Source organism: Gambusia affinis, linkage group LG17 (genome assembly GCF_019740435.1).
Source record: "Gambusia affinis linkage group LG17, SWU_Gaff_1.0, whole genome shotgun sequence".
NCBI lineage: Eukaryota > Metazoa > Chordata > Actinopteri > Cyprinodontiformes > Poeciliidae > Gambusia > Gambusia affinis.
In genome coordinates this window covers 9,891,203-9,917,758 of record NC_057884.1, presented here as the reverse complement: position 1 = coordinate 9,917,758, position 26,556 = coordinate 9,891,203, and the positions used below count along the sequence as shown (strand labels likewise).

At 37.4% G+C, this 26,556-nt stretch overlaps 1 protein-coding gene across 3 annotated transcripts in view; it reads right to left on the bottom strand.

The window, feature by feature from the left end:
- LOC122846762 (potassium/sodium hyperpolarization-activated cyclic nucleotide-gated channel 1) overlaps positions 1-26,556 on the bottom strand; it is a 94,918-nt gene that overhangs the window by 23,723 nt on the left and 44,639 nt on the right. For all 3 annotated transcript variants that reach the window (XM_044143907.1, XM_044143908.1, XM_044143909.1), the window contains 2 exons: positions 14,859-15,020; positions 3,791-4,009 (listed from right to left, as the gene is read on the bottom strand). In XM_044143907.1, the coding sequence (XP_043999842.1) occupies positions 3,791-4,009; positions 14,859-15,020 (381 nt within the window). The remainder of the gene's footprint in view (positions 1-3,790; positions 4,010-14,858; positions 15,021-26,556) is intronic.

Here is a 26,556-nt window from a genome sequence, read left to right as displayed (position 1 = left end):
TCTTAAAGAGCTAGCAGGATTTAGAAGTGTTTATATTTTTTATGGAAATATTGATCTATGGTAAATGCTAGCATTCTCTAAGAATGTACATTGATGTTTTGGTACTAGCTCTGCTACCTGCACTAATTGCTAAAATACAATGCAAAATTCCACACTAATGTTGATTTTCCTTCAAACAATAAGACTGGAATCCTTCTTTCCCACACATGGGGTATCCAAGCACCACCTATAGGAGGTTTAGTAAATAAAGCTTAAATGCTGTTCCTATGTCGTAGTGTTTACTTTTTGAAGAATTGATTAGCTTTGTTAATCCAAAACTTTCCATAAAAAAAAAAAAAAAAAAAAAAAAAAAAAACATCAGATCAGAAATTAGATGCAAAATTCTTGCTTGTGGAGATTTAATTTTAAATTCTAGCTTTTTTTTTTGATAGCATTTATAAGTTAAGTTCCAGTATCTGACTAAAACTACCCATATCCCTCAATCAAGAGTCCATCTTTTTTCCTAAAAAAAACAAACAAAAAAAATCTATCGTAATATGTATTTTTAGTTAGTGCCTAAAGTAGCTAAAAAGAATCTTCTTGGTGCAAAATATAGGAAGCAGCTATACAGAGAGAGGTCTTCTGTCCTCCTGAACTGAATGACACAGATGTCCTCTGGGTTGCAGTGATTCAGCACCAAGGCATCACAGCAGGAATGTGTTGATATCATGCATACTTTACTCCCTCACTTCCTTCTCTCCCCTCCAACAATGTTTCTGATTACTCGCCACTAAAACTGCTCACTCCATCTTTTTCATCCCCTTTAAGTCTTTTTTGTCCTCACCCAACACAAAAGAACATTTAAAAACAGTGGCTATATGGGTCACATTTTCCCAACAAATGCTTGCCACAAATGTCATCTACCATTGAATTACTTGTAACAAGAACTCCCACGTCATCCATCTTTGCATCCATGTCTCCAACCCCTTTAAGCCCCTCCCCGGCTGTGGCAGAGATAGATGTAATGGCTAGAGGCTCAGCACCCTGAACTCATTCCTGCTGCTCCTCATCCTGCTTCACTGATATGCACAGCCATGCAGCAAATCAGCCGGGGCTGAACCTGGCCACACACTGGGGTTTCTGCTCCCACAAACAAGACATATTCACGACCTCAAAGCTAAGAGTTCGATGCCTGGAGGGCTGCTGAAATGAAAGGTAAAAAGGGAAGGGGGCGGGGGGAGTAGAATAAGACTATTGGCTGTGAAGCAGATGCACATCACACACTGAGCAAGAGAAATGACACTAATTCAGTAACCTTAGCCTCCAGACCTGTTTTCTGTGGGCAACTGTTTGTAAGAATGTTTGTAGTGTGCCTCTAGCTGTCTATAAGCAATCCTAACATTATTTTCCTAATTACAGTAAATGTGCACATGCAAAATCCACATTTTTAGTTTTTTCTTTTTCTACTTTTATGATTAAACTTCAGTATACATTTAGGAGTGATTCTGCAGCAGAAAGATTCTGGCAAAAGCCCTGCAATCATACAGTAATGACAAGTTTTAAGTGGCATGTTAAACAGCTTTGTGGAGCCGTGCCAAATGCAATGAGTGCTTTTTCTAGATTGCATCGACACCGAAAGCGTCTGGCAAGGTCAGCCCATCGTGCTAGAATAAATTAAAATCATCTAAATGCTTTTATAAGCAAGGTGTAAATTAATGAACTGGTACTTTAGCATGTCCTGTTATAGTTACAGCCAAGGTGACTCTGCTGCTCTGAATTATGGTAACAGCCTCCCACGGGACAGATAATGTGCATCACTTGAACTTTTTTCTTTTTGTTTGTGCCAAAGCACAAACCAACACAATGAGCCCGCAACAAACCAACATGTAATCTTTGAGTCAGCTGTTAGTGGACTGGCAGAAAATAAACAGCTAAAGTTTATCTGAGTTGTATTATATTTACTTATTTTACAGTATTCAGTTGTTTCACATCACATTGTAACACCACTGTATATTGTTTTCAACTTCTCAATTTTAGTGTATCACAGTATTATATCAAACTGCATTGTAATGCATTAAATTGTATCACCTTTTAGCATATCATATGGCTTTTCAAATTAGCCTATTGTGTTATATTGTAACATGTAGAATGTATGGTGTAGTTCTTTATGTTCAATTGTTTTAGAATGTATTGCATAAATTAAAATTGTATTACACCATATAGTACAGTACTAAATTACACACTGGATTGTTATAGGTAATATCATATTGTGCCAAATCATAATGCAACAAACTGTACCATTTCAAATGCATTGTTCTGTTTTGTGTCTAATTGCATTAAATGGTTTGTTTATCATTTCTGATTGATTTCATATGAGAAGAGCAAGCCTTGTTTTCAGTTGCAAGTCCTGTTTGAACTATTGCTGAAGAGCTGCAGGTCAAACTAAACACAAAAAGGAGAAAGAAGCTGCAATAAGAACTTAATTTCACGTGAAAACTTTCACTAACCTAAATCCTGACTTATACAAGAACATATGTCAGGTCTAATTGTGTTTTGCTGTACTTCTTTTAAAGAAACTTGTCAGTTGTGATATTTGATTAATTACGGGCCTTTAAGGATAAATACTAATCTCATTAGGAATGCTCAATTACCATATATGAGCACAAGAGAAAAGTTGAAAGGCTCAAAGTGGCTTTTATTACTGAATGAACACCAAAGGAACTTTACATCGACTTCACCAATCAACTAATTATAGCACCTATAATTACATATTCTGCAGTATCTCACAGATGTCGATCGGGTATCTCAAAATGTTGTCTTAAATGGATATAAAATCAACTAAGCTTTTCGTCTTCTGAGGAGATTTTATAGCATGATACATAATGACTGGAGAGTCTTTGTGGCAACATAAATAGCTGAGAATCAATAAAACCAGTGATAGTACCTTAATTACTAAGCTCTAAAATTTGCAGCTCCTACAGCTGTATAAAATTAACTTTTAATTTATGTAATTTCTGCAATAACAAAAAAATATTGTTCGGGCAAAAACAATGTAAAATTGAATAAATGGAATACATTATGGAGAATTCAGCTTGTCTAAACTGGAATTAGTACTGCTGCAGCATAAGGGAAGGTTCAGCTTTTTGTTTTAATCATACATGTGTCCCGGCATGACACAACTTAGAGGACGTTAATCCCTACCAGCACACAGTCGTATGTAAAGCACAGTAAATGGGTTTACTGCTGCATAACGGAGAATATGGAAGTTAAACTGAGCGTCTCGAGTGCAAACTGAGGAGCATATCGGTCATTGCCGGCTGTTCTGGGAGAAGCCCAGGCCCCTCAGCATGATCACAGATGGTGGCTGGATGTAAAGCGAAATAATCACTCTCCATGCGGGGAAAAAAAAATAAAAAATCTAATTATGTAATAGGGAAAATTAAAAGAAAGAAAAACATAATGCAACTTCTCACAGGCTGCTTATTTTAAAGTCCAATCCTGACCCCAGCGACCTTACTTTTTATCTGCTGTGGAGGGAGAGGAATCCACTTTTCTGGTCATCATCTTGGATTTTATAATCTGAGAGCAACTGAGAGTAAAGCTAATTTAAGTTTTGCTCCATAGAGCAAGATCTTATGTAATTCAAAGAAAGCCAACCAATCAAACTAATACCTGGTATAATTCTGCTGTCTTACCTTAGGTCTTACACCCTGTAACCCATTTGTTAAGACATCTACTATTATATAAATCAAGCAGGACTAATCTACTTTAAAAGTATTATGTTTCCAGTATGCAATGGCAGGACTCTTACCTTCTCCTGGTACTGCCTGCGTGAGGAATCCAGTGACTGGATTAGAGCTGTAGCATGGCCCACAAACATAGCGTAGCACGTGGCGCCCACGATCATGCTCAGCATGGTGATCCACAGGTCAGACATGCTGACGGGCGCCCGGGCGCCATACCCAATGCACAGCATGTGGCTCATGGCTTTGAAGAGGGCATAGGAGTACTGCTTACCCCAGGACACATTCTGCAAGGACATAGAGAGAGGAGAGGGGGGAGACAGAGAAGGGTTGGGGGGGTTACTGCAGGGCAAGGCAGTGAAGAAGATGGCTTTGCTTTGATGGAAGACTGGCTTTTAGCCAGCATTCATGTCAAGCCTAAGACCTTAAGGCCCTCATTCTACCTGTTTCTATTCCTTCTCTGCTCTCACTGTGCCAAGACTTACCTGACCTCATAAGTGGAAATAAAATCAAAGGTATGTCTGTAATCCCGCTGGCATGTGTTTGCTGACCTGATTAGTTTATCTTCTGGATCTGGCCTTAACGACACAATAGCATGCAGAGCTGGGTTTCTCTTGAGTGAGATGTTAGCTTTATTATCCCTTTGCAACTCCCACTTATGTATAAAGCAAGCATCCTTAGATGTTATCTCACTGTTAATCAGCTCATCAGAGAACAGCCTGCTTTAAGCTGTATTGCAATTGATAAAAATGGAAAATATAGAAAGTTCAAATTGATTAGAGCCTGGAGTTGGCAAATTTTTCAGGTGGGTTAGCTATAAATGAGTTCTGACCGGTTGTTAAAGTTTTTTTTATTATTTTTCCATAAATACACTATTGGTGAAAATTCTGCAATGTCACACTGATACGCGTGTCAGCATTTATTTCAGTGTAAATGCTGCTGCTGGGTGAAGAAAAATCAAAGTTTGGTATTTTCACAAAAGTGTTTCAAAAGACGTCAGTGGAAGCACAATGATTAAAGAAGCTAACCTGAGAGTCAGGGCAATGATCTGTACATTATGTTGATGATGGTAGCCATATTATCCTAGCACAATGCTACAGAAAAAATATTAAACTCCATAATAAGTTTGTCTTCGCTTTATAATAATAGCAAACAATTCTTTTTAGCAATTGTTATTTCACAGACAATGCTGCAATCATGAATTAAAATTAAATGCTTGTGGAAGAAATACTTGGAAAAAAAATATTGTGAATTATGTTTTTCATATCTTCTTACAGTTCTTTAAAAGTTACAATTAATGATTGAAAAAACAGACATTGTGCAGAATATAGCACAATACAGAATAAAGTAACAAAATGTTGAAAATCAACCACAAAAATTTTATGTGTCCAATGCATCTTTAAAAACTAATCTTACTTCTCAGAGTTGAACAGTTTCAGGAACATCAATACTTTAATCCAGTTTACTGCTGGATAAAACTTTGCTTCATATATACCATATGAACTAAAGTTTTATCCAGAGGTTTCAACTATAGGGTACTATAACCTTCCCCATCCCTCAACTGATGCTGCACACTGCCTTTAAGCTGGAGAAAAGGCTTCTTTGCCCTGGGCTTTGAGGAAAAAAAACCAAAACATTTCAGGCACTAGGAAATATTTGTGGCTATCAAACAAACAAACAACAAAGCCCACAAGTAGCGCCACACTTAAGGTAACTGTGTTAAAACTGTTACTAAAGTTAGCAAGATGAAAAGCACCTCAATGAAGGCTGGCAGGTGGAGTAACTAACCAGCTTTTATCAGCTTGTTTTTCCACTGGGAGCTAAACTTCCAGTGCTAGTCGACAAATACTCTGCATAATTTTTTTGTTGTTGTTGTTTTTCTTACGTATTCTATAACAATATACATTTGTTACAGAAAATAAATAAACTATGTAGAGAAAAAGCACTCAAATATATACCTTACCAGAACTGGTAAGGTATGTTAGCCCACAATTACTGAACCCCAAAAAGTCTTTTGCAATTACAGTATTGTGCAGGCTGATATTGCAATGGCAAAATATTCACAATATATTTTGCAGCCCTACTAAAATTGATTTCCAATCTGAATGTCTACATTTAAATAGCAGGAGCAAAAATTTTAAAATTTTAATTTGGATAATCCTCAAGCTTTCGTTATATCAGCAGAAGGAAGAATACTTATTGTTTTTGATTTTTGAAAATAAATGTTAAATATAAAGAGATAATTCTCTTTTTCTGGGACAGTGTAAAACCTGAAGGGATGGTCTGCTTTTGACAAAGTTAGCGCAAAAATTTGGAAAATGTGTGACTGTCTGAGACACTTCCAGCAACTTCCTCCAGAAACTGACTAAGGTTAAAGGGAAGAGGGGGCTTTTCAGGCTTTTAACCTCCTTGTCAAACACTTGTTTCATTTATACATTCTTACGTCCTCAATTTTCAACAAAAATAACTCTGGGGTGAGAAAGTCTAGCAGGGTGCATCAGTTTGAATAATATTTCAAAGATTAGTGCTTTACACAATCTCTCTCTCTCTCTCTGATGTCAGGCACTATCCCCTCATGCTTGATGTTGCTGTTTATAACAGCTTCGGCGTCATATCCCTGGCCTTTAGGCAGTCTCCTTTATATCTTGCCCTTTTTACAGATTAAAAAGCACATCGGAAGTGACTTACTATTGAAACTGTGATGTGAAAACCATTAAAATGTGTCAATTCATCAACACTATTTCACTGATGGGCTTGAAAAGCTTTCTAGCTTTGTTCCAGAACTCTTTAATGTCTTTTGTTCCCCACTTTTGTTGGCCCGAGCCATGACAGTCATGTTTGGAAGTGAGAGCAGCAGGATTTAGCCTCCTCATTAACACAGCTCTTATCAAATGTGAAAGTGTGCTTTTTTCCCCCTGGAGGACAGGCAGGATCTCCGGTGAGCAGGAGAATAAGCCCTTTGAGGTTGTGGTACTCGGTAAGTCTTTGCAGGGAAAGAAATGTGACAGGTCTTACAACGGCAGCCAGAATGCTTACTGCTGCAATATATTTGCATCTTGCAGACAGAAATTACATTAAAATTTACTCCAAATAATAACCTTATCTCAACCACACCTATGTGAGAGACAAAAGAGTTCAAGACTCACTCGGTACCTCAATTTTAGGTGTTTTCTTTTTGTTGTTTTTTTTTCCTCAGTTAGCCTCCGTTTGGGAATAACACTTCTTTCCACAAACTAAAAACTTTGGCTTCCTCTCATGTTCTCAAATATTCACATATTACAGATTCTGTAATGGCACAAATGGCATTTAGACAGTTGTACATTAACACAGTCTGGTCTATCAGTTCATGTCTATGTAAATCAAGAGTTAATATTTACATATGGCTCCCAGATGAATGTGGATCTGAAACCATGGATAGCTGTTCATTGTTTGTGTACGTGCTTTACTTATGTAGAGCCAGACATTTACTGCAGGATGTGTATGAGATTTCCTTTTTGCCACATTTAAACAACTAAAAAACAAGACAGTACAACAAAAAGTCACAAAAAATGCTTCTCAGATAACCATCTGTTCAAGACTGCTTGTCTCAATGCTCAAACTTTAAGCATTGTCTGCTTTAGAGCTTTGTTTAGGCAATGAGATGACTGATTTTATGAAGGCTTTTTGGATTGTTTATATAACAGAAATAATAGGTCGATGTTTGGGTTAGTGCCCATGGATTATTGTAAGATCTTTACATATGGGAGGCGGGGGAACTGAAACTCAGACATGAAACGTGAGAAATGTGTGTGTGTTTTCTAAATAAGTGATGCAGCTGTAAGTTTTAAAGCAATTTGAAGAATTTATGAATATATTGTGGATGTGTAGCAAATAGGGTCGGGGCAGAGGGGTTCAAATCCAAGCCGCTGGACAAATTTGGCTTCAACCCAGAGCAAAAGAATTGCACAGACACTCCTATCGGCAATTCAGAGAGATCTGTTAAGCTTACGTAGATATTGTTGGACAGTGGGAAGGCTAAAACAAGGTTACCTCAGTATGAGTGAAGAATGGGGCTTCTCCAATCTGACTGTTCTGGCTTTCAAAAAGATTTTCAAATCAAAGAATTTGACTGACTTGTAAGTTAGTGTCTTTATATGCCAGCTGTCCAGCAGCAGCAACAGGTGGGGAAGGTGCAGCACTGTGTTACTTCATGCCTCATGGAACTGGAAGGCAATGCCAGCCAGAGTGTCTGGCATATCATTAGAAAAACATAAAACTTTGAAATATATGAGGGAATTGTTTTCGCATTACTTTTAAAACTACAACTTTTTAAAACCTCGTTTGGCTTGTAAACTCTCATATATGCGGTACGCTTTTATTTAAACTGTCTAAAATAATAAAGTGCAATTATTTTCCAGACCGATACTTTATTTTTGTTTCTCTGTGTGGATGTTTTTAGGGACTGATAAGTTATTGCTCCAAAATAATCTTTTGCAACAGCATATTCTGCAGCTTTATACACAAGCCCTACATTTCGTTGCTTGTACTTGTAACAGTGCAATGACAATAAAGTTGAATTCTATTCTATTCTTTACATTCAACGATTCTGTCACTTCCTGTGTCTTTCTTTATCTACCGACATCAGAGTCTGTATTTATCTTTCAGTATGTCTGTAGAGCACTACGGACGTCATACCCAAAACAAATCCCTTTCCTTTCCATAATTTAAGTATCATCTGCTACAAAGTTTCTGTAATTTAACTGCGCCATGTGTTCACCAGCATGCTTCTGCATCTAACAGCCTGCCAGGATTTCATTTCATTAGTCACAATCTAGTCTCCTCCAGTTGCCTTACACAAGATGTAGCTGGTTATGTGACCGGCAGGCAGTTGCTGATTCACCATTGCCCCAGTGTTGAGTGTCACCCAGAGGCGTTGGTTGTTGTTGATACTGATGAATAACTATGAGGCTAACAGGATGCAGTACACTGCTACGAAGAACACAGTCTGTCCTCTTATAACATTGTTTTTGAAGGGCAAAAAACATTTGTGTTTACCTGAAAAATATCCCTGAGTAGAATCCATTATAACAATTGCCTTTGAAGGCAACCCATTTAATTTGCTCTTAGGAAAAGTACAGCTTCTCTGTGAATCTAGTATTGGTTTCTTGAGGAATATTAGTAAGCAAACTAATGAGGACAGACCAGTAATAACTCCTAAAGGGCAAAAACAACACAAAATGCAAGCCAAAGTATGATTTTAGCAGAGTTAGGTTATGAAATAATATCTGAAGCTTTGAAATCTCACACAGCAATGTTTGCTCCATTATCTGAAAATATAATGCGAGAGGCACAACTGCTAAAAACGTGACAAGCAAAACCGTTGTTGGAGAATCATCCAAAAAGGCCTTTGCAACCCTGGAGGAGCTACACAGATCCACAGCTCGGGTGATTTATAGAAATCGGCTATAAACCATGTAATGGAAAAGAGCAAGAAAAAAACTGAGTGTGTAGAGGAAAGGTAGCAATGCACATCATCATGAACATGGCGTGAGAAATGCATTAGCAACATCAGGATATGGTTTGGCATTCTGGTAGGACAATACAGTGCAATAGCTGTGGCAAGACTTAACATTGGTGTCCATGGATGTTTTTGTTTATTTTATAAAGGAGAATGGGCACAAACTTCAGTCTCTAAATGATGGCAACATCTCCTAAACTTATTGCAGCTGTGAAAAACTTTTAACCCAGACTGCACAAAAACAAAAAACAAAAAAGTGTCTCTACACTTGCACACAAATATTCAGCTGTCTAGAACTTAGTTGATTATATCTCAATATAGCGTATTTACATAACACGCATGCTCCTAAACACAGGTCCACATGCAAACAAACAGAACGGCCCATCACCCCCTGACAGAGTCAGCACAGTGACAGTGGCATTATCTTGTCTGGTGATTAAGTAAATGCAGCCTCTAAAGAGTAAGAAGGTACTCTCAGGCCATTAGTCAGAAAGATAACAGGCATACAGCCTGTACTGCAACACTCAGCAGTATCTGCCCTCCTCACTCTTCTAGCCCCAGCTGGAAACCAAGTACAAGCCAACTACAAGAATAAATAAATATGGTGAATTTGAACTCATTGGGATAAAACGATGCAGACACTGCATTTGAAAAAACATTGAGGCAAAAATCACTGAACTGCATCAGGCATTTCTACCTGAAATAAGCCAAATAAAAACAACAGAAAACGGAGAGCGCAGGAGAGAGATGTGAAGATATTTAGCCCATGTACGCTAATGTATTGTGACATTGTGAGAAGAAGGATCCCACACGTGGGCGCGACTTATCGCTTTGGATTTGCCAGGGCACAGTCAGCACAAAGGCTATTACTTCAGCAAAGATCCACAGGGAAGAGATTCCACAATCTGCTCGCATCAGAGTCCGTGACACCACGCCAGCTGCTCATGAGCAAAAGCCCAACGAAAACTATTGGCCTAAGAAATTAAACAAAAATGATAGATCTGTGTTTCTTTGGCACCTACTTTCAGATTCTAATTTAAACTTTTTAGAATTCCTCTCCACACAAAATATTTTCTGCCTTAAGATTCCAGTTAATCAAAATTGGTAAAATTAAAAAAAAAATGTTAAAAACTTTATTAGTGCTTTATTTCTTTTTCTTGCATCCTCCAGCCTAATATGCAAATAGTAATAAAACAAAATGTGAATGAAGGACATAAGGATAGATCATCAATCCATCACATGCCACAGACACACAGGAAAGGCAAGCATCCACACTCTTGCAATTTAGATCAACCAATTGGCATCACAGGTATGTTTTTGGACAGTGAGAGGAATTCGGAGTACCCAGAGAGAACCAAAACATGCATACAAACTACAGGGTACACTTCACAAAACAGATGGGATGATGTGGAAAGAAATATTATGTGGACATAATGAAACAACAACCGCCTAGATGTAAAGCTTGGGTACACGTGGGTCTTTCAAGTGGACGATATCCATAAATATACCATCATGTTAGCTACAAAGTGGCTGACAGACAACAACGTCAATATTCTGGAGTGGATGCAAAGCTCTGATCTGAGTTTCAGAAAGTCTGTTGGCAAGGAAACATACAAACCAGACTCAGTCAGTTCGGCCTGAACAAGTGGGTCAAAAAAAAATAAAAAAAATAAAAATCAGCAAACTATCATGGTGACCTTGTAAAAGGATACCCAAAACATTTGACCCAACATTCAGCTTAAACAACAGTTTTACAAAATGTTAAGTAAATGTATGTAAACTTCAGAATTTGAATTAGGAAATAGAAATAATTTTAATCATTCTAAATGACATTGAACGAAGAAAATGTTTAGACTGCTTTCTTGTCAGGCACAGAGGAAAAACAGTTATTGTTGTACTTTTGACACAGTGTATGTAAATATATGGTCTTAACTTTAAATTAGATGTAAAATGTTCTGTCATGGACACTGACATGCACAGCATGGACATAAAGGCACAAAGCCAATGTCTTTTGAAACCTGGCATAGATTTAAGGGCCAAGCGGACATCGTTGTTTTCTTGCTTCTTCATACAAATTAATTTATGGGTGGACAGCCTTATGAAAAGAAAATGTAAGTAGTCAGATTTAATGATTTAGGTCACACATGCCTCCAGAAAATATTTGTGCCCTCTTTGTTTCAAATTTCTCCTGCACTCTGAAGCTTTAAGCATAGCGTTGTTTGTGGAGAAAACAATCCTGCCACACAGGGGGCAACAAATTAGCCTTTTACATGAGTTCATTTTACACTGATTTGCATACAAGAAGCTGAACGTGTCAAACTCATACTGAGCAAGAGCAACAACCTGCAGCGCAAATACAGAAGCTGTTCATCACTGTGCTTTAAGATTAGAAATACACTTATTTGTAATAAGTGTATTTATATAAACTTTTAAACTTTGACTGCAAATCAAAGTAAATGTAAAAGAGGAAGATTCATCTCCCAGTTTGTGGACCATTAGCGAGGATGATTTGTAGCATTCATGTGGGAAATTAGATCAGTCCAAAGTCTTTGGGTGCAAACAGGGAAGGATCTGTTTGTTCCATCTGTTTGCATGAGTAACACATGCAAGCTGGTAGTGAGCTTGCTTAGGCAACTCATTGCCTCAAAGTAAAGATAAGAGTGGGAAACAGAACCGTGACGCTGAGCAGAGCTGACATTTGCACCTCGAGCCCAATGCCTCAGAGCGGCCAGCATGCGTGTGGAGCACAAAAATGTTTATCACATAGAAGGAGATGAGACGGCAGAAGACTTCCATAGGCGAGCATTTACAGGCAGAGTGACCCAGGAGGCATGTACACACTTCTGCACAATCATGTTGCTCCGGGAGGAGCAGCAATGCTTGACCCCCAACTTAAGGCAGAGACAGTGAGGAGGAAATAACACTGAGGAAGGAAGAGGATGCCCAAGGGGAGGGAGACTACAAGGACCCTAAATAAAAACAACGGTTATGTAAAAAAGATGCGTTTTCAAGTCATCTCCTATTTCTACACTGTAGTGAAACTAATTCTCAGCCGAAGTAACACCTAGACTTGACACCATTTCATGACTGACAAACCTTCATCCTAAACACACACACACACACCCACACGCAGACTTACACTGATTTTCTACTACAGGAGTGTTTTCCATGCCCATACACACAAATAGATCCAGGACATTTGAACCTTTTACATAACATTTAGGCACGTTTCTTTTATAAATCAACAAGGAACTTGGTGTACATGAGAGTATACTGGGAACTATTCCATTTTAATATAGTAGGTATATCCTTTCTGCATGATTTAAAAGCATGTCTACATGCAGAAAAAAGTGGAACTTCAAAGAGTTGAGGTTCGAAATGAGGCACACAAAAACAAAAAGCTTGACAACAAGCATTATTTTTTGGTGCTAAACACTGCTTATGTGGATTACCCAGAATAAAACTATTAATGAATGAAGAAGTGTATCAGTGTGTATATGCTTAAGACTAAAGCATTTTAAATATTTGGTATGGATTTATGTATAAATCCCATGAAGAGAGGATATTTTAAGGTCACATTGTGTTTATTTACCAAGTATAAACTCATCCCACAGTGCACCAGTTTATAGTATTTTCCCAACTATGAAGGTTTTTAAATTTGGGAGACTTGAGTTTTGATTGATACTGCATCGCTGTCTGTGTAACTCTATCAGAAAATTATGGTAAACACAATCTGAGTTACAGTTCATCTTTCTTTACATTATTATATTGGCTAATGTTTGAGAACAGAAGTTTATTTTTGCTGCACAAAAGTGATGTTTGATGGATAGCAAAAGAGGGAAAAAAATGTAGAAAACAAGCTGAGGGGATCTGAAATACCTACAAGTATGATACATCTATGCCATTCAGAACTGTTTCAGACCTGTGCAAACCATATATGAAAGAAATTGTGTTCTTAATTAAAATGTCAGGGATGCCAGGCCACTGCAGACTCCCAGGATCCATTCTTATAGTTCAAAGTGAAAGGAAGGATGCCTCAAACAAAGCAATGCTGCTATAAACAACCACTCTTTACATTTTCTATGTACAAATCCTTTACAGACAGCTTGGCATGTGCCAAAAAGCAGTCATGTCGACGCTGGTAACATCATTCTGGCGTCTTATTCCCTGTTTTATAACTCATTTTATCCTTTCAGTCAATGATGGTAGCCTTTACAGATTGTTAAGAAACATTCAAGACCAAAGACAGTATTTAAAAAAAAGAAAGAAGGCAAATTGATTTAATCCTTAAGATGTCTTTTTTGCAACAGCTTATGCAAGTGTATGTAAACCAAATACACTGTGCACAAGGAGTGAAATCAGTGCAGTGATTAAGCTGTACTCCTCTATTTTCCACACCATTGTGTTGCGTTGGATTAAACTATATGTTAAATTATTCCAGTCTAATAAATGCACCAGCACAGGGAAGCTGTATGTCCTATGCCACATTATGAATGCAGTGTAATGATAAACTGCACACCCCTTCCACATCAAGAGGCAATTTTGAAACCAGGGAGGAGCCGAGAAGACAGACATGAGCTAAAAAGAACAGACAGCTCAACCAGCAGAATGGTCCCCCTGTGTTTGCTGGATTTCCAGCTAACAGGAGCACAGAATTAAACAGAACTTCTCATTATACTTAACTATATTCTTAAAAAAAAAAAAGAAAAAAAAAAGATTTTCAGCATTACAGTAAAATGGATGCGTTTCTTTTATTTCTCCGTTTTGAAGATGGGCCAGAGTAGCTGATAATCTTTTCCCTGGTACAGTCGGGTGCATCATATGCATGACAGACTTAACACTTCATTTTAATCAAACAGCTCACAGTATTTTTTATCTTTTTTTTTTTAAAAGATAACATTTTTAAAAGAGATGTCACTCCTTTTGAGGCATTTAATTTCAAGTGAAACAATTTCACTCAATAAATTGCATCTTTTAGAGTCTGTAAACTCCTGTTAGTGATTAATTGTTTACTGAATAAGTTGATTTTTTTTTTATTTGTTAGATTATTTTAATCATCGATTCATCATGATTAATCCAAGTAATCATTTCAGACGTCCTCACAGAGCTAGACCTGCAATGTTTGGCTTCAGGCATTTTTATGCATGAGTAGCCCAGTCCAAGTTCAGACCTAGACACAAATGAGAATTTGAGAACTTTGACTTTCAAATTTGGACTCTATTAAATCCCAACAAAATATAAATAAGACTCTGCTGGTAAAATGATACAATATGAAAACATGAGTGTTGTGAGCGAATGTATATTCAAGAGAAAGTTCAGAAATAAAACCCTAAAAAAGATTCATTAAAAGCCATGAATGACTTTTGTGTACAATTTATTTCATCCTGTGAATTACAAAATTGATTTGAATTCTAATATTAAATTTTGAGTGAAATAAGAAACTAAAAAAAAACAAAAACCTATAAATTTAATATCAACAGTAATATATAATTCTGCTAAAATTGTGCTGGGTGGAAAAGCTAAACATGGTTGTTGCAAATGACAATTGTTTTCAAACCACAAGAAAGAAATATAGAAAGCAACAGCTGCTGACATACTATGACTTTATGCATGAAAGAAGAAAAATGTGTAATACTTACAACCATACCATTTAGGGACACCCAGCAGTCAGGGGGAAAGTCTTGGAGGAGAGGCACCAGATACTGGAGACAGCCATCCCAGTGACACAGAAGCAGCATCATCCCTATCAAATTAAATATTCTTACCACTGCACTAGCCAGATCATAGGTCATATGGAAAATCTGGAAGACAAAAGCAGAGACAAACAAACATTACAGTCTGGACATTTATATATACAACTGGTGTTATATTCAAAAAGATTCTAAATAATAAACCTCTTTTTACGCTGATAAATTTGGCTGCTTAAGGGATGTATGCGTGTATCTGCACTCGCAGAAATTGGGCTGTACATAATTCAACATGGCTGCTTTCCAAAACTAACAGAGCCGTCGAGGAAACACACATTCAGCGCAGAGGACAGCAGGTAACGGTGTAAATGAGTTGGATGATGAAGAGAACGAATGGCTGTAGAGTAATTAGTCAGTTCGTGTGTTTCACTGGCATTAGCAGGAGTCGACTTTTACAGCCGGCTGTTTAATCTCAGCCCAAAAGTTTTCAGAACAAAAGTTATCAGCGGCGTGAAGAAGCTAATCTGTGGAGGGATGCTGTGTCATTTACATCGGATCAGGCCGAGGTGAATCGACTCACGCCTGGGTGACCACGGCGCTTCTTCAGAGCTTCTAATTAGCATAAGAAATCATCATTAGCATGAGAAACCAATTACTTACTTCTAGGTTAGTTAGGTCACAATCTTCTTTATGCTGAAGCTCAATTTTTCCTTGCCAAATAAAGCTTAAATTAGGGGAAATATGGCAGCTGATTGGTCCCTTTTGCATAATAAACCTGCATAATCTTTCCACTGAAAGCATGTGATTTCAGGCAATTACAATCTATTTAAAATGTATGTCTTTCTATATTACATGAAATCACCATTTTATTTGTAAGAACTGAGTATCAATTGATTTGCCACATCATTAAATGAAGATTTCTTTTTAAATAAAAACTTCTGTTTAAGATTATTTAAGTTTAAATCGGAAGTAGTTGAGGGACTTCAAGTAATTCACGACTTCATGCAAAGTGGTCACTGCAGCAGACAGCTATGCACAGATGTTGATGGTACCGACACCTACTATCACTCTGACTAACAAACTCCTGTAAACAAACCTCAAATTGTCAGCGCATCAGAAATATATTGCCCGTTTAAGCTGATGAGTAATTACAGAGATGTAGGTTGTATTTTTCCTTTTATTTTTTAATTACCAATATTGATACTATATTGTTATTGAAAGTACTTCACCAAACTACTTAACATATTTGAGTTTTTGTGTTACGTGATGGTAACTTAAGTTTTTCATAAGCAAAACAGTATTTTTTACCAAGTAGCTGCAGCATGCGAGTTAAAATGAGTGGTTTTTTTATTGTTTAAGAATAACGAGAAATAAAGACCTGCATTATTGGCAAGTGGAGTTAAAATCTGTGACAAATGTGGAGGATAGTGAATCTTTATGATCATTTCTTAGAAAAGGAGTAATTGAAACATGCAGGATGTATTGATGATGCTATGGAGGGTGAAATAGCTGAAAATGCTGAGGTTGAGTTAATTATAGTTTTGTTATTTTATACAACCCGTTTCTATCAGAAAGACATGTGCAAGTTCTGCACCGTTTTTTCTCTTATGGTTTGTTTGGTATATCTTTTTTTTTTTACATTTTAATAATGATTTTCTTTTTTTCTTACTCCTCATAAACAAAGGTCTTAAAAGTGGACCCCGCATTGATAGTAGTCTATGATCTGAGCCACTTTTTGTTTATGTTCAAAAATCTGCTTGACCAAGGCCCAGGTGCTTTAAAAGCTCTTTGAATCCACAGTTCCCCACCTCCGTCTATTGTGACTGGCCTGTAACCCCACACGGCACGAAGAACAATGTCCACACATGGAACAGAAAGGAGAGGCAGGGCCTGAGCTGGCACTCAGATCCTTCTGTGGTTCAACTCATCCACAGGGAGACACAGTGCACTGCCCTGAAAGGCTAAAATTAGCCACCGCCTTACAGGGAGGCTGTCTCAGTGCACCTAACATCTTCTCCTCACACCCAATTTAGAACACATATCACCGACTCGGCTGAGGTTGTGTTTAGATTAATTAGAGTTTTGTGACATAAGGGGATAACACAACATTCAAGCAAGAGGTAAAACAAAGAAAAAAAAAACAGGCTGAGGAACAAAGCTAATGCCTTGTCAGCTCATTCTCCTTTGTGAATACACAAAAAGCACAACAAGAATTGATGAAACACAATGAAGGTTGGGACAAGGTTTCCCAAAGTCCCAGCGACTGTCTAACTTTGCGCGAAAGTTTCTACGACCTTTGACTTGTGCTGCGTTCCAAAGGCCAGACGGGAAAGAAGCAGAGTCATTAATAATTGCTACTTTCATATGACTAGGTTATTGTAAGGAAAATATTTGAAAACATACAAAAACTGACATAAAGGTAAGTAGAATGTCCAGTTTTCCTAAAATATAAAAAAAAACTCACAATAATCAAGGCAATTAAAATTTCATATGAATGGACACTTTATGCAGACTATATTTTGTGCATCATATGCAGTGTTATTGATATGCTGTCGATGGCAACAGAAGCCCTGTGAGTTAGAGTTTATTTTGCAGCATATATCTCTATTCAGACATCATATCATCATAATATTTTGTGCTCTTTGTGATAATAATAGTAATATGATTACAAAAAAAGGACATAAAAATACATATCTTATCACCAAGCTGTGCACAGAACCTGCATTTAGTTATATTTTCAAATGTATTGATTTTTATTGATGCTCTCATGAAAAAATTTTGTAAATTGTAACATTAACAATTTTGAGAATACTTTGCATTTTTGGGGTTTTCAGATCGACGTCAATTAGAATTTCAGTCAAAATACATAAAAATTCTTATTATTGATAAATGATGCCCTTCTTTGTTTTGCAGTTTGTACTTTTAAAAATACATTCAGTGCCATAAAATGTTTCTTATTTCCTTTGGGGTATTTCCTCAAAACAAAGCAGAAGCGAGTAAGAATCCCTCTCTTGTGTTCAAACTGCTTCGTTCTCTTTGCCAGGGAGCTGAATGCCAGCAGACATGTGCTCCTCAGCAAGCAGCATGGCAGAAAGAACAGCTTATTATGTCATCAAAGTTTTAGTTGGTGTTTATCTTTTGGATTTCAAACAACGACAAGGACATCACCACAGTCAGCAAACCGCAAACTCAGAACAGGTTACATTGAACATCTATCAGAGATGTCAGGGCTTCATGTGAGCCAACTCAAATTCATAACCCTTAAAGGAAAATGATAATGCAGTGACTAACTAGCCACAGATCCCCCATGGCAGTGGGGGATCCCCAATCTCAACAGACTGTACAGCTGAGACCAAGAGACGGCAGTCATTGCTTGGGAAATGTTCTTGAAAGAAGTAAAACCAACACTCTAAAATGAAGCGTGATTTTATCTTCCTCAATTGTGACTCTAGCAAAAATATTGCATCATCTTCATTTATTTACTCCACTGGTAACAGTATGCAGTAGCTAAATAATCTCACATGAACATATTTAAAAAAATAAAACCATCTAAGATGGGCACTGTCGTTCACTGGAGGGAAAAAAACTCTATGTTATATAACTGACCTGAACAAATTTTAAAGGTCTCAAAAAATAAAAATGTATTGATGTACATGTATCTTTAATCACCAAGCTGTGACTTCCTGTTTTCACTGGATATGAAGAGAAAATCACTGAACCTATTTCTCTAACCATCTTGATGTGAGAGAGACAGGAATATGTGTCACTTGAGTAAGGCAGACGTGTGTTGGCCTGAAAATGGCAAGTAATAAGTAAAATATTGAAAACTGGAACTATGCTGGATGTCTTATTTTGCGCACACACACACACACACACAGTTGGGAAGCGTATTAGAGAGCAGAACACAATTTCCAAAGATCACTGTCCAACGACAGCAGTAAAGAGTGGCACCTTGGGGTCAGCAAGTCTCCACAGCTGGATTGATTGAGAGTTAAGACCCTGAAAGTCCTGGGCTGACTCAAAGCCCAGGTCTTGATCTCATTGACATGCAGTGGGGCAACTTAAATGAGCCGCAAACAGAAGAAACCCTTTAAACGCCTCAGCTGAAACTGAAACAATATAACAAGATGAAACATGAACAAGTTTGAGGCTGTAACTGTGCACACAGCAAGAGTTAAGGCTGCAGAACAGAAGTCGCTTTGCTACAAATGAAGCCTAAAAGACAACTTGCAACAATGTTTCATATAAATGGCTGGTTGTGTTGGCAATAACTCACAGCAGACACAATAAGTCATCTGCAAAGGTAGCTGTAGCAGAGAGCCAAAAGCACCATCAGCGTCGGCAGCTGGCGTGTGTGGCAAAATGTTGGCTTAGAATTAAGTGCATAAAGCTTACATTTCTCTGGGGACAGAGCTATTGGTCAACATAATCCTCTAATACTGCAGAGACAAACAGCCAAGATGTGATATGATAGTCAAACAAAGTCACATGCTGGTCATGGGTCGTGTCCAACTAGCAGAGCAAAGCACTTGCAGAACAAGACAAGAACAAACGTATCTCAACCTGACCAATAAGATGTCCAACCCTTCCTGCTTTGTATGTGACATTTAAAAATACAATAGAAGTTTTTAAATATGTCAACTAACTCGTGATTGTAAATTAATTTTCCTACATTTTGTTTTCTTTTTTTATTTTTATTTGATAACTGCATTCTGTCAGTTTGACCTTTAGAAATTATTATGCACAAGAAAATAAATATCTAAATAAATAGCATGCCAGAGTGTGGCTTGTCAACAACCAGTTGGTTCTGAATGTGCAGTTACAAAGTGGCCTTTATGCATCTTTAAAATGAACATGAGTGACCTCTTCCTGAGGTTAGTGAGGATTAGCATGGGACTAATTTGATGGGATTAAATCCACCACTGGCTATTACATTGAGGGATGACAAAATGCTTCCAAGAAAATCTGCAATTCTCCTGCTTAGCATCATCTTGTAAATCTCTCTTTGGAAGTCTCTTAGTTTTACTTAATTACAAGAGCACGTCTGAACATAGATTTGTTTTATTTTTTTTTTAAATAACATAAAACTGGATTTTTATTAAATGTAGTAGGTACGGCATTTTCTGCAAAGCATTTTTATATGAGTAGAAAAAACCTCTTCAATTTATGAAGAGGCATCAGCATAAAATCCTTCTGTCCTTCAAGGCCAAGCGGTTTCCGGGAAGTAATTATGACTCATGTGAGTGCAGTGTGATAGTGATGCAAGTATAGTTCAGCAAAGAAAAGACATAAACAGAGCTGGCATTGCTTCAGGACTTCAGGCAGCATACTGTATGCTCTGGAAGCCTCTTCAGAGTCCTGATCTGTTTATTGTACATCTTAGGATAAACTAGAGCTCACAGAAAGGACGGGAGAAGCCTTCCAGTAATGCCAATGTGAATCTGTAACACACAAGCTTAATTTAACAGCAACTAATGCAAGCAGAAGAAGAGGAATAAACGTCTATTAAAACAATTTCAAAACTCAGTGTACTTAATCAGACTTACTTATTTCCCTGTGCAAAATGTAGGTTTGATTCCAGCTTCCTCTGACCAGGTGCTCCTGGGCAAGGCAGTTAACCCTTTATATGTTGGGTTAACCGCTGGTTGTCTACATATGAGTGAGAGCGGCTGAGAAAGTAATTATCTACTGTGTGGCATTTTGAGTGGTTGGTGATTAGAAAAGTGTCGAATAAACTAAGTCAACTTATCATTAAAATAGATTATCAATAAAGATAATTCACAATTACTGAACCTTTACCTCTTCACTACATTATTAGTAAACCACCTGTTTCACAAAATAAATAAAGTATTGCATTCATTAGTTAATAATAAATGAACCATTATCTGCTTGTGATAATGTAATTTAAATGAATTCTTGAGTGGATATGAAACTTGAGTCTTTCAGCATGTAGTTTAAGATTACATTTTTACAATATTCCATATCAATATTCATACTCGAGTATTCTTTTTTACTTTAATGAATAACTAAGGCACATATTAAATAGAGATGTTGCAAATTGCATTAAAATAGGCAGATAAAAGCCATATGTCCAATTTCAACAAAATTTGTTTAGTAGTCTACTTTTAAGTAATTGTTTGGTGACTAATAAGTAGTTACTCAGTTACTTGTTCAATATTAATGACTATATAACTAGAACAGTTTTGTTGCTTTTATTAGGAAACATTCCCAAAAAAAAAACATCCATATTTTTTTCACAGAGGCAACTTTTCAAAATCTGATTCAGCATTAATGAACCACAGAAAAAGGAAGCAAAAAGTACCGTAGTAATAATTTCAAGTGAAGACATTTGTTGCACAAAACAATGGGTTCTGCTGCCTATCTGATCTACAAAGGAGTAGTAGTTGCCTCTTGATAAGAAAACTTAATACAATAGTCTATGCTGCCAACAAATGCATAAAAAGTAAATTTTTCATGTCTTTTTGCTTGTTGGGATGTAAATAATCTATTGAAATACTAAATATACTTTCTTGCGGAATCACAGTTTGCTCTCCAGTGTTTGGGTCTGTCGGCATCAGTGATCTTTTCCAGGAAGTCCATCCCCGCTATACCTCAAGCCTGGCTGATCTGCCCGGCGTTTCACCCGGTCTGCATCTATTTTGGTCGTGTGAATGTGATAACCCCAACACTTGTGTTCTGGCTTAATCTGCGCTTTTCCCATTCTGAGCCCCATTGCATTGGCAGAAGTGACATCCTCTGGGGAGCAGGCTCACACAGCTAAAGGGATTCACAGTTATGATGGTGTCTGTGTGAACATGATGGGTGGCTTTTTAGGGGGTACTGGCATTAGGGCTGAAAACGCTGATTTAGAATGTTATTTCAGCATATTGTACTTCCTCCATTAGTAATCCCAAATACTGTGACCCTCACAATATACTGGGGCCTCTTCTGTTCTGGGAATCTGTAGAGATCAATCTTTGTAATTAATAATATGCTGATGATTTATGCATAATCCTCCTGGTGTTTCTCTCAAGGCTCACAGAAGCTTGTCCTGTAAAGGAACAATCCAACATCCGTGTGGACGCATGTTTTATTGATTTGTACCTGTAAATCAAGCAGTGGCAGCAACCTAACATTAGCTCAGATCAAACAAATCAAGAGCGTGCAGCTCTCTAAGCAATCGATATAATGTTTGTAAGCTCAATGGAGTCAGAGCGAAAAATAGCATGAGTATAGTGGTAGAAATTATGACAATGCACCATCTCACGCTGAAAGGAATACCACTGTGTCGGCTGCTATGGGCATAAAAAGGGGAGAAACTCATGGTGTGGTCACCATCCTCCTTTGACCTCAACCCTATTGAGAACCTTTGGAGTTTCTCAAGCAGAAGATCTGAGGCTGAGATGCAGTTCATATCAAAACAGCAGCTCTGGGAAGATATTCTGACATCCTGCAAAGAAATTCAAGCAGAAACTTTCCACAAACTCACAAGTTCAATGGCTCAAGAATTGTGCTGGTGATATTAAAGGGCTCCTATGTTAACATGTAACTCTGTCTGTTAAGATGTTTTTGATTGAAATAGTTTTGATTTTAGTACATGTGATCACTTAACGCTGCACATTCAAAGAATGACCATTTGCAGTTCTTTATAATCCATAAAATGTTTAGAAAATCTGCTGTGCATAATAATTTGGAACAGTGCATTTTGAGTTTTTTTTATTTTTGGAAAAAATACTGTTCTCATGGGGAACTTTGTTCAGTAAAATTACTGTAGTACTGTAATAGTTCATGACTTGAAAATTATACTGACCATCATTTGCATTGACCATTTAAGAAAATATCACTTGAATAATTTGGAACACTGTGTACAACGGCATTGAAAATTGACTTTTTTTGTGTTTCACAATTAGAATATAAATTTTAAAATAACCCTATTAAATTTTGTTTTTAGTCATCTCTGTGCAGTGTAAAATTGCTGAAATTATAATATTGTTTTTGTAAATTATTACATAACTAATGTTTTGAACTGGTCAGAAACAAACAATGAAAGAGAACTAGCCCTTTATTTTAGCACTGAAGCTGACAATCACAAATCAACTTAATAAGCAAATACAGTCATATTTTCTTACAGTAGTTACACTGAGCACAACACAGTGGGTACCCTTTGCTCACTGATTGGACTTACAAATTACCTGCAGAAACCTGTTCAAGGCTTTTTTCATTTGTTGTCTGAACTAACTCCTACCTCCTCTTGATCAGGCCAAGCACTGAGCCAGTCCTGAAAATGTTGATACATTGTCCAAAAACATTTAGATAGCCTCAAGAGAAGATTTGGAACACCGTGAGACATATTTTGCATCACGAGTGTAGTTTTGCAGCTCTGTCAAAATTTTCTGTGTGGGTGTCTTAACAAATAGGAAAATTTGAAAACTGTTGTATATTCTTTGATGCATTATATCAGATGGACTTCGCCCCCTATGCAAACTATGTTGGACTGCAATGATCCTGAAAAATAAGAAATGAATTATAATCCAATTAGAGGGTTCAAGTCACTGACATTATGCGTAGTTGCTATTTGATTCAGCATAAAAGAGAAAAGCAAGGTGTTTTTGCTAAAAAGTGTACAAGTCAGCAACATAAGAAACAAAATGGCAGAAAGGCAAACGGATGCCAAAATGAAAGACAGAGGAAATGAAAAGGGAAGGAAGCAATGGAGAAGTCATGGAGAGCACATGTAGTTCTGTAAGCTGTAGTTCTGTGAGTTGTAGATGTGCTGTAGATGGCAGTTATTGAAGATTAGAGCCCATGTGAGAGCAGGAGGGATTTGACTGGATTGCACAGGGTGACCTGCTGTGCTCTTGTAAACATCAGCAAGATGGACCCATTCTGCGTCAATGTAAAGTGAGGACGCTTTATTCAGGAGGGTATGGAGACACTCGAAGCCCCAGCGGATCCTCTCTGCTGGATGTCAACCACCGCCTATGATAATGCCAATGATAGCACAACAGGAAATGTTGTGGAAAAAAAAAAGAAACCAAAAAGGGGAAACCTACACATACAGAAGTTATCTGGTACTACAGACCCTTGCAAAAACATTCAGATCCCTCCAACTCTTTCACATTTTGTGGCATCACAGCCAGTCTGTGCTGTCCTTTGATTGCGGTTTTATGTTTGATCAACACAAAGATTTGAATAAAGGTGAGGTGTAAGAACAATGATGCATAGTTTACAAAGTATCTCACAAATAAGACCCTGAAAAATCTCCAGGGCATCTGTATTCATCCTCTTTACTGACAATGAAGCTAACAATACACAATCTTCAATTGAATAGCTTAGTTAAAAGAATATTTATTTGTTGGAGTGGTTTAGTTGAAGTAAAGTCCAAAAATCAATTGAGAATCTGTGGCATGACTTAAAAACTACAGCACAAAGATGTTCTCTGCTCAGTTTGACTGAGTTTGAGCTATGCTGCAAGGCAGAATGGGGAAAAGGTCTTTAGTTTTGTAAAGCTAGTAGCAACATAATCTAAACGACTTGCAGCTGTAATTGCAGTGAAGCTGGTTACACAAAGAGGGGTTCAACACCAATTCCCACCAACACATAATTTTTTTATTTCTAAACAAATCAACAATCATCTTTCATTTTTCTCCTATTTTACAGCTATGCTCTATTTTCTCTGCATCTACAAAATAAAATGTGTTGAAGTGAGTGGTTATAAAAAGTGAAAAGTTTAGTTTTGCAAAGAACTGCCAAAGTCACAAAAGACCATCAGCACATTAAACAGCCTCCATATGTTTAGTTGTTGCATCATGGCCACAGCTGATCTCCCACATAATCCTCTCTGTCTGCAGCCACACACACATTCACACACCCACACACACACACACATCTGTGTGCTCTTAGGGCAGGTAACTGTTCTGATATTGCCTCTCAATGGGACATTGTACGAGAGCAGCTGTAGTCATGACAGCAGGACAAAGGGTGCCTCGCTAAATCCATTCCCCGCCACATTAACTTCGGGAAGCGAACGGAGAAGAAATCTAAATGCTTCACTAGTTTCTAATTAATTAATTTGTACAAGGCATCATTTCAGGATGCCTGGGATGAGTGGGGGTACTTCAGTGTAATTACTGGCGGAGTCACTAATACGTGCCCCTGATGCCGAATCCGTCAATCAGTCCAGCTCTGATTTGTCAATCATTCAATTGGGTAATGGTCATAAAAACACACTGAAGGTTCTAAGGTTTTGCCTGTCTAATTCACATTGGTAAATACTGGCTTAACTCTGGTCATTTTGCAAGCAATGAAACCAAATTTTCAGCCGTTTGGTGTAAATTACCACCAACATCTCTTAAAAAAGCGTGTCAGCTCTCTGCCATCCGCTAAAAACAATATTGTAAACTTAAAATATTCACAGTAGCATCATAAGCATTTTATTACAAAGCATGTCAAATATATCAATAGGAGTATTTCTTTATTTGATAGCTTGCTTGAAGTTTAAGCACACAATCCCTAGCTTAATGTCTATATGGTTGAAAAAAAAAATGCTATAAGGCTTCTTTTCCTCAATTGCTTTCTACAATAACAAGGTAACATACCAGCCAGCAAAAATAGCCAACGATAAGTCTAATCTTCACAGCTATCACTCCCCCACCCCACCAGATACACAAAAGACAAATTTATCTGTCATCTGTCTGCTTACTGTACTGTGAAGAATGAGTAGAGGGAAATTTGTCTCTGCAGGGGGATATCCCATGGGGATGGACAGAAGATCAAAGCTGCTGTTACCGACTGTTTTTAACTCATAACTCTGGAGGGAGTTAATGAACTTCAAGGAAAGATGTTGTTGCTAAACACAGTATGATTTCAGAAGCTAAATTATGCAAAGAGCAAGATCTTATTATGCTGGATAATACAGAGCAGCTACCGTTAAACTAAAGGCTGAGTGAAAGAAGCTTCTACACTTAGTCCTGGCGGAAAACAGGTATCCATTTGTTTATTTTGGAAAAATGGAACCTATGGAGATGTTCATGGGCAAAACAATGAGGGTGGCAAATTTGTATATCAAGGAGCACAGGAATCTAATATTAGCATCATAAAACTTCCAGTGCCTTTTTGCAGTATTTTGCACCTATAACTCTCAAATTTTATCACATTTCAACCCCAAATGCCTGAATTGTACTGACATTTTTTTTTTTATTTGACAAAATAGTAAATTATTTATACGTAGAAGAAACATGATACATGTGTTTTACATTTTTACATTAATAAAAATGTTTAAAAAGTAGTGCCATGTATTTGTATTCGCCTCCTCTGGGTCAGAAGTTTATAGAACAGAGTTTCTCTACATTTGCATTTGCAACTCTTTTAGGGTTCATTTCTGCCCGTTTGCACATCTACAGACAAAACTTTCTGCCTATTCCTGCTCAGACATGTTCAGAGTAAATGAAGAACATCTGAATAATAGTTTTCAAGTCCCGCCACAAATTCCCAACTGGATTTAAATCTGATCTTTGACATTCTTCCTGGAAGGCCAGATTAGTAGGAGCTTTTTTGTTTTCTAATATTCTCCAACAGACTCGTTAGACCTCCACATAAAGACTGTGTTTAAATTACACACGTGGACTTTTACCAATTGCAATTGCTATTC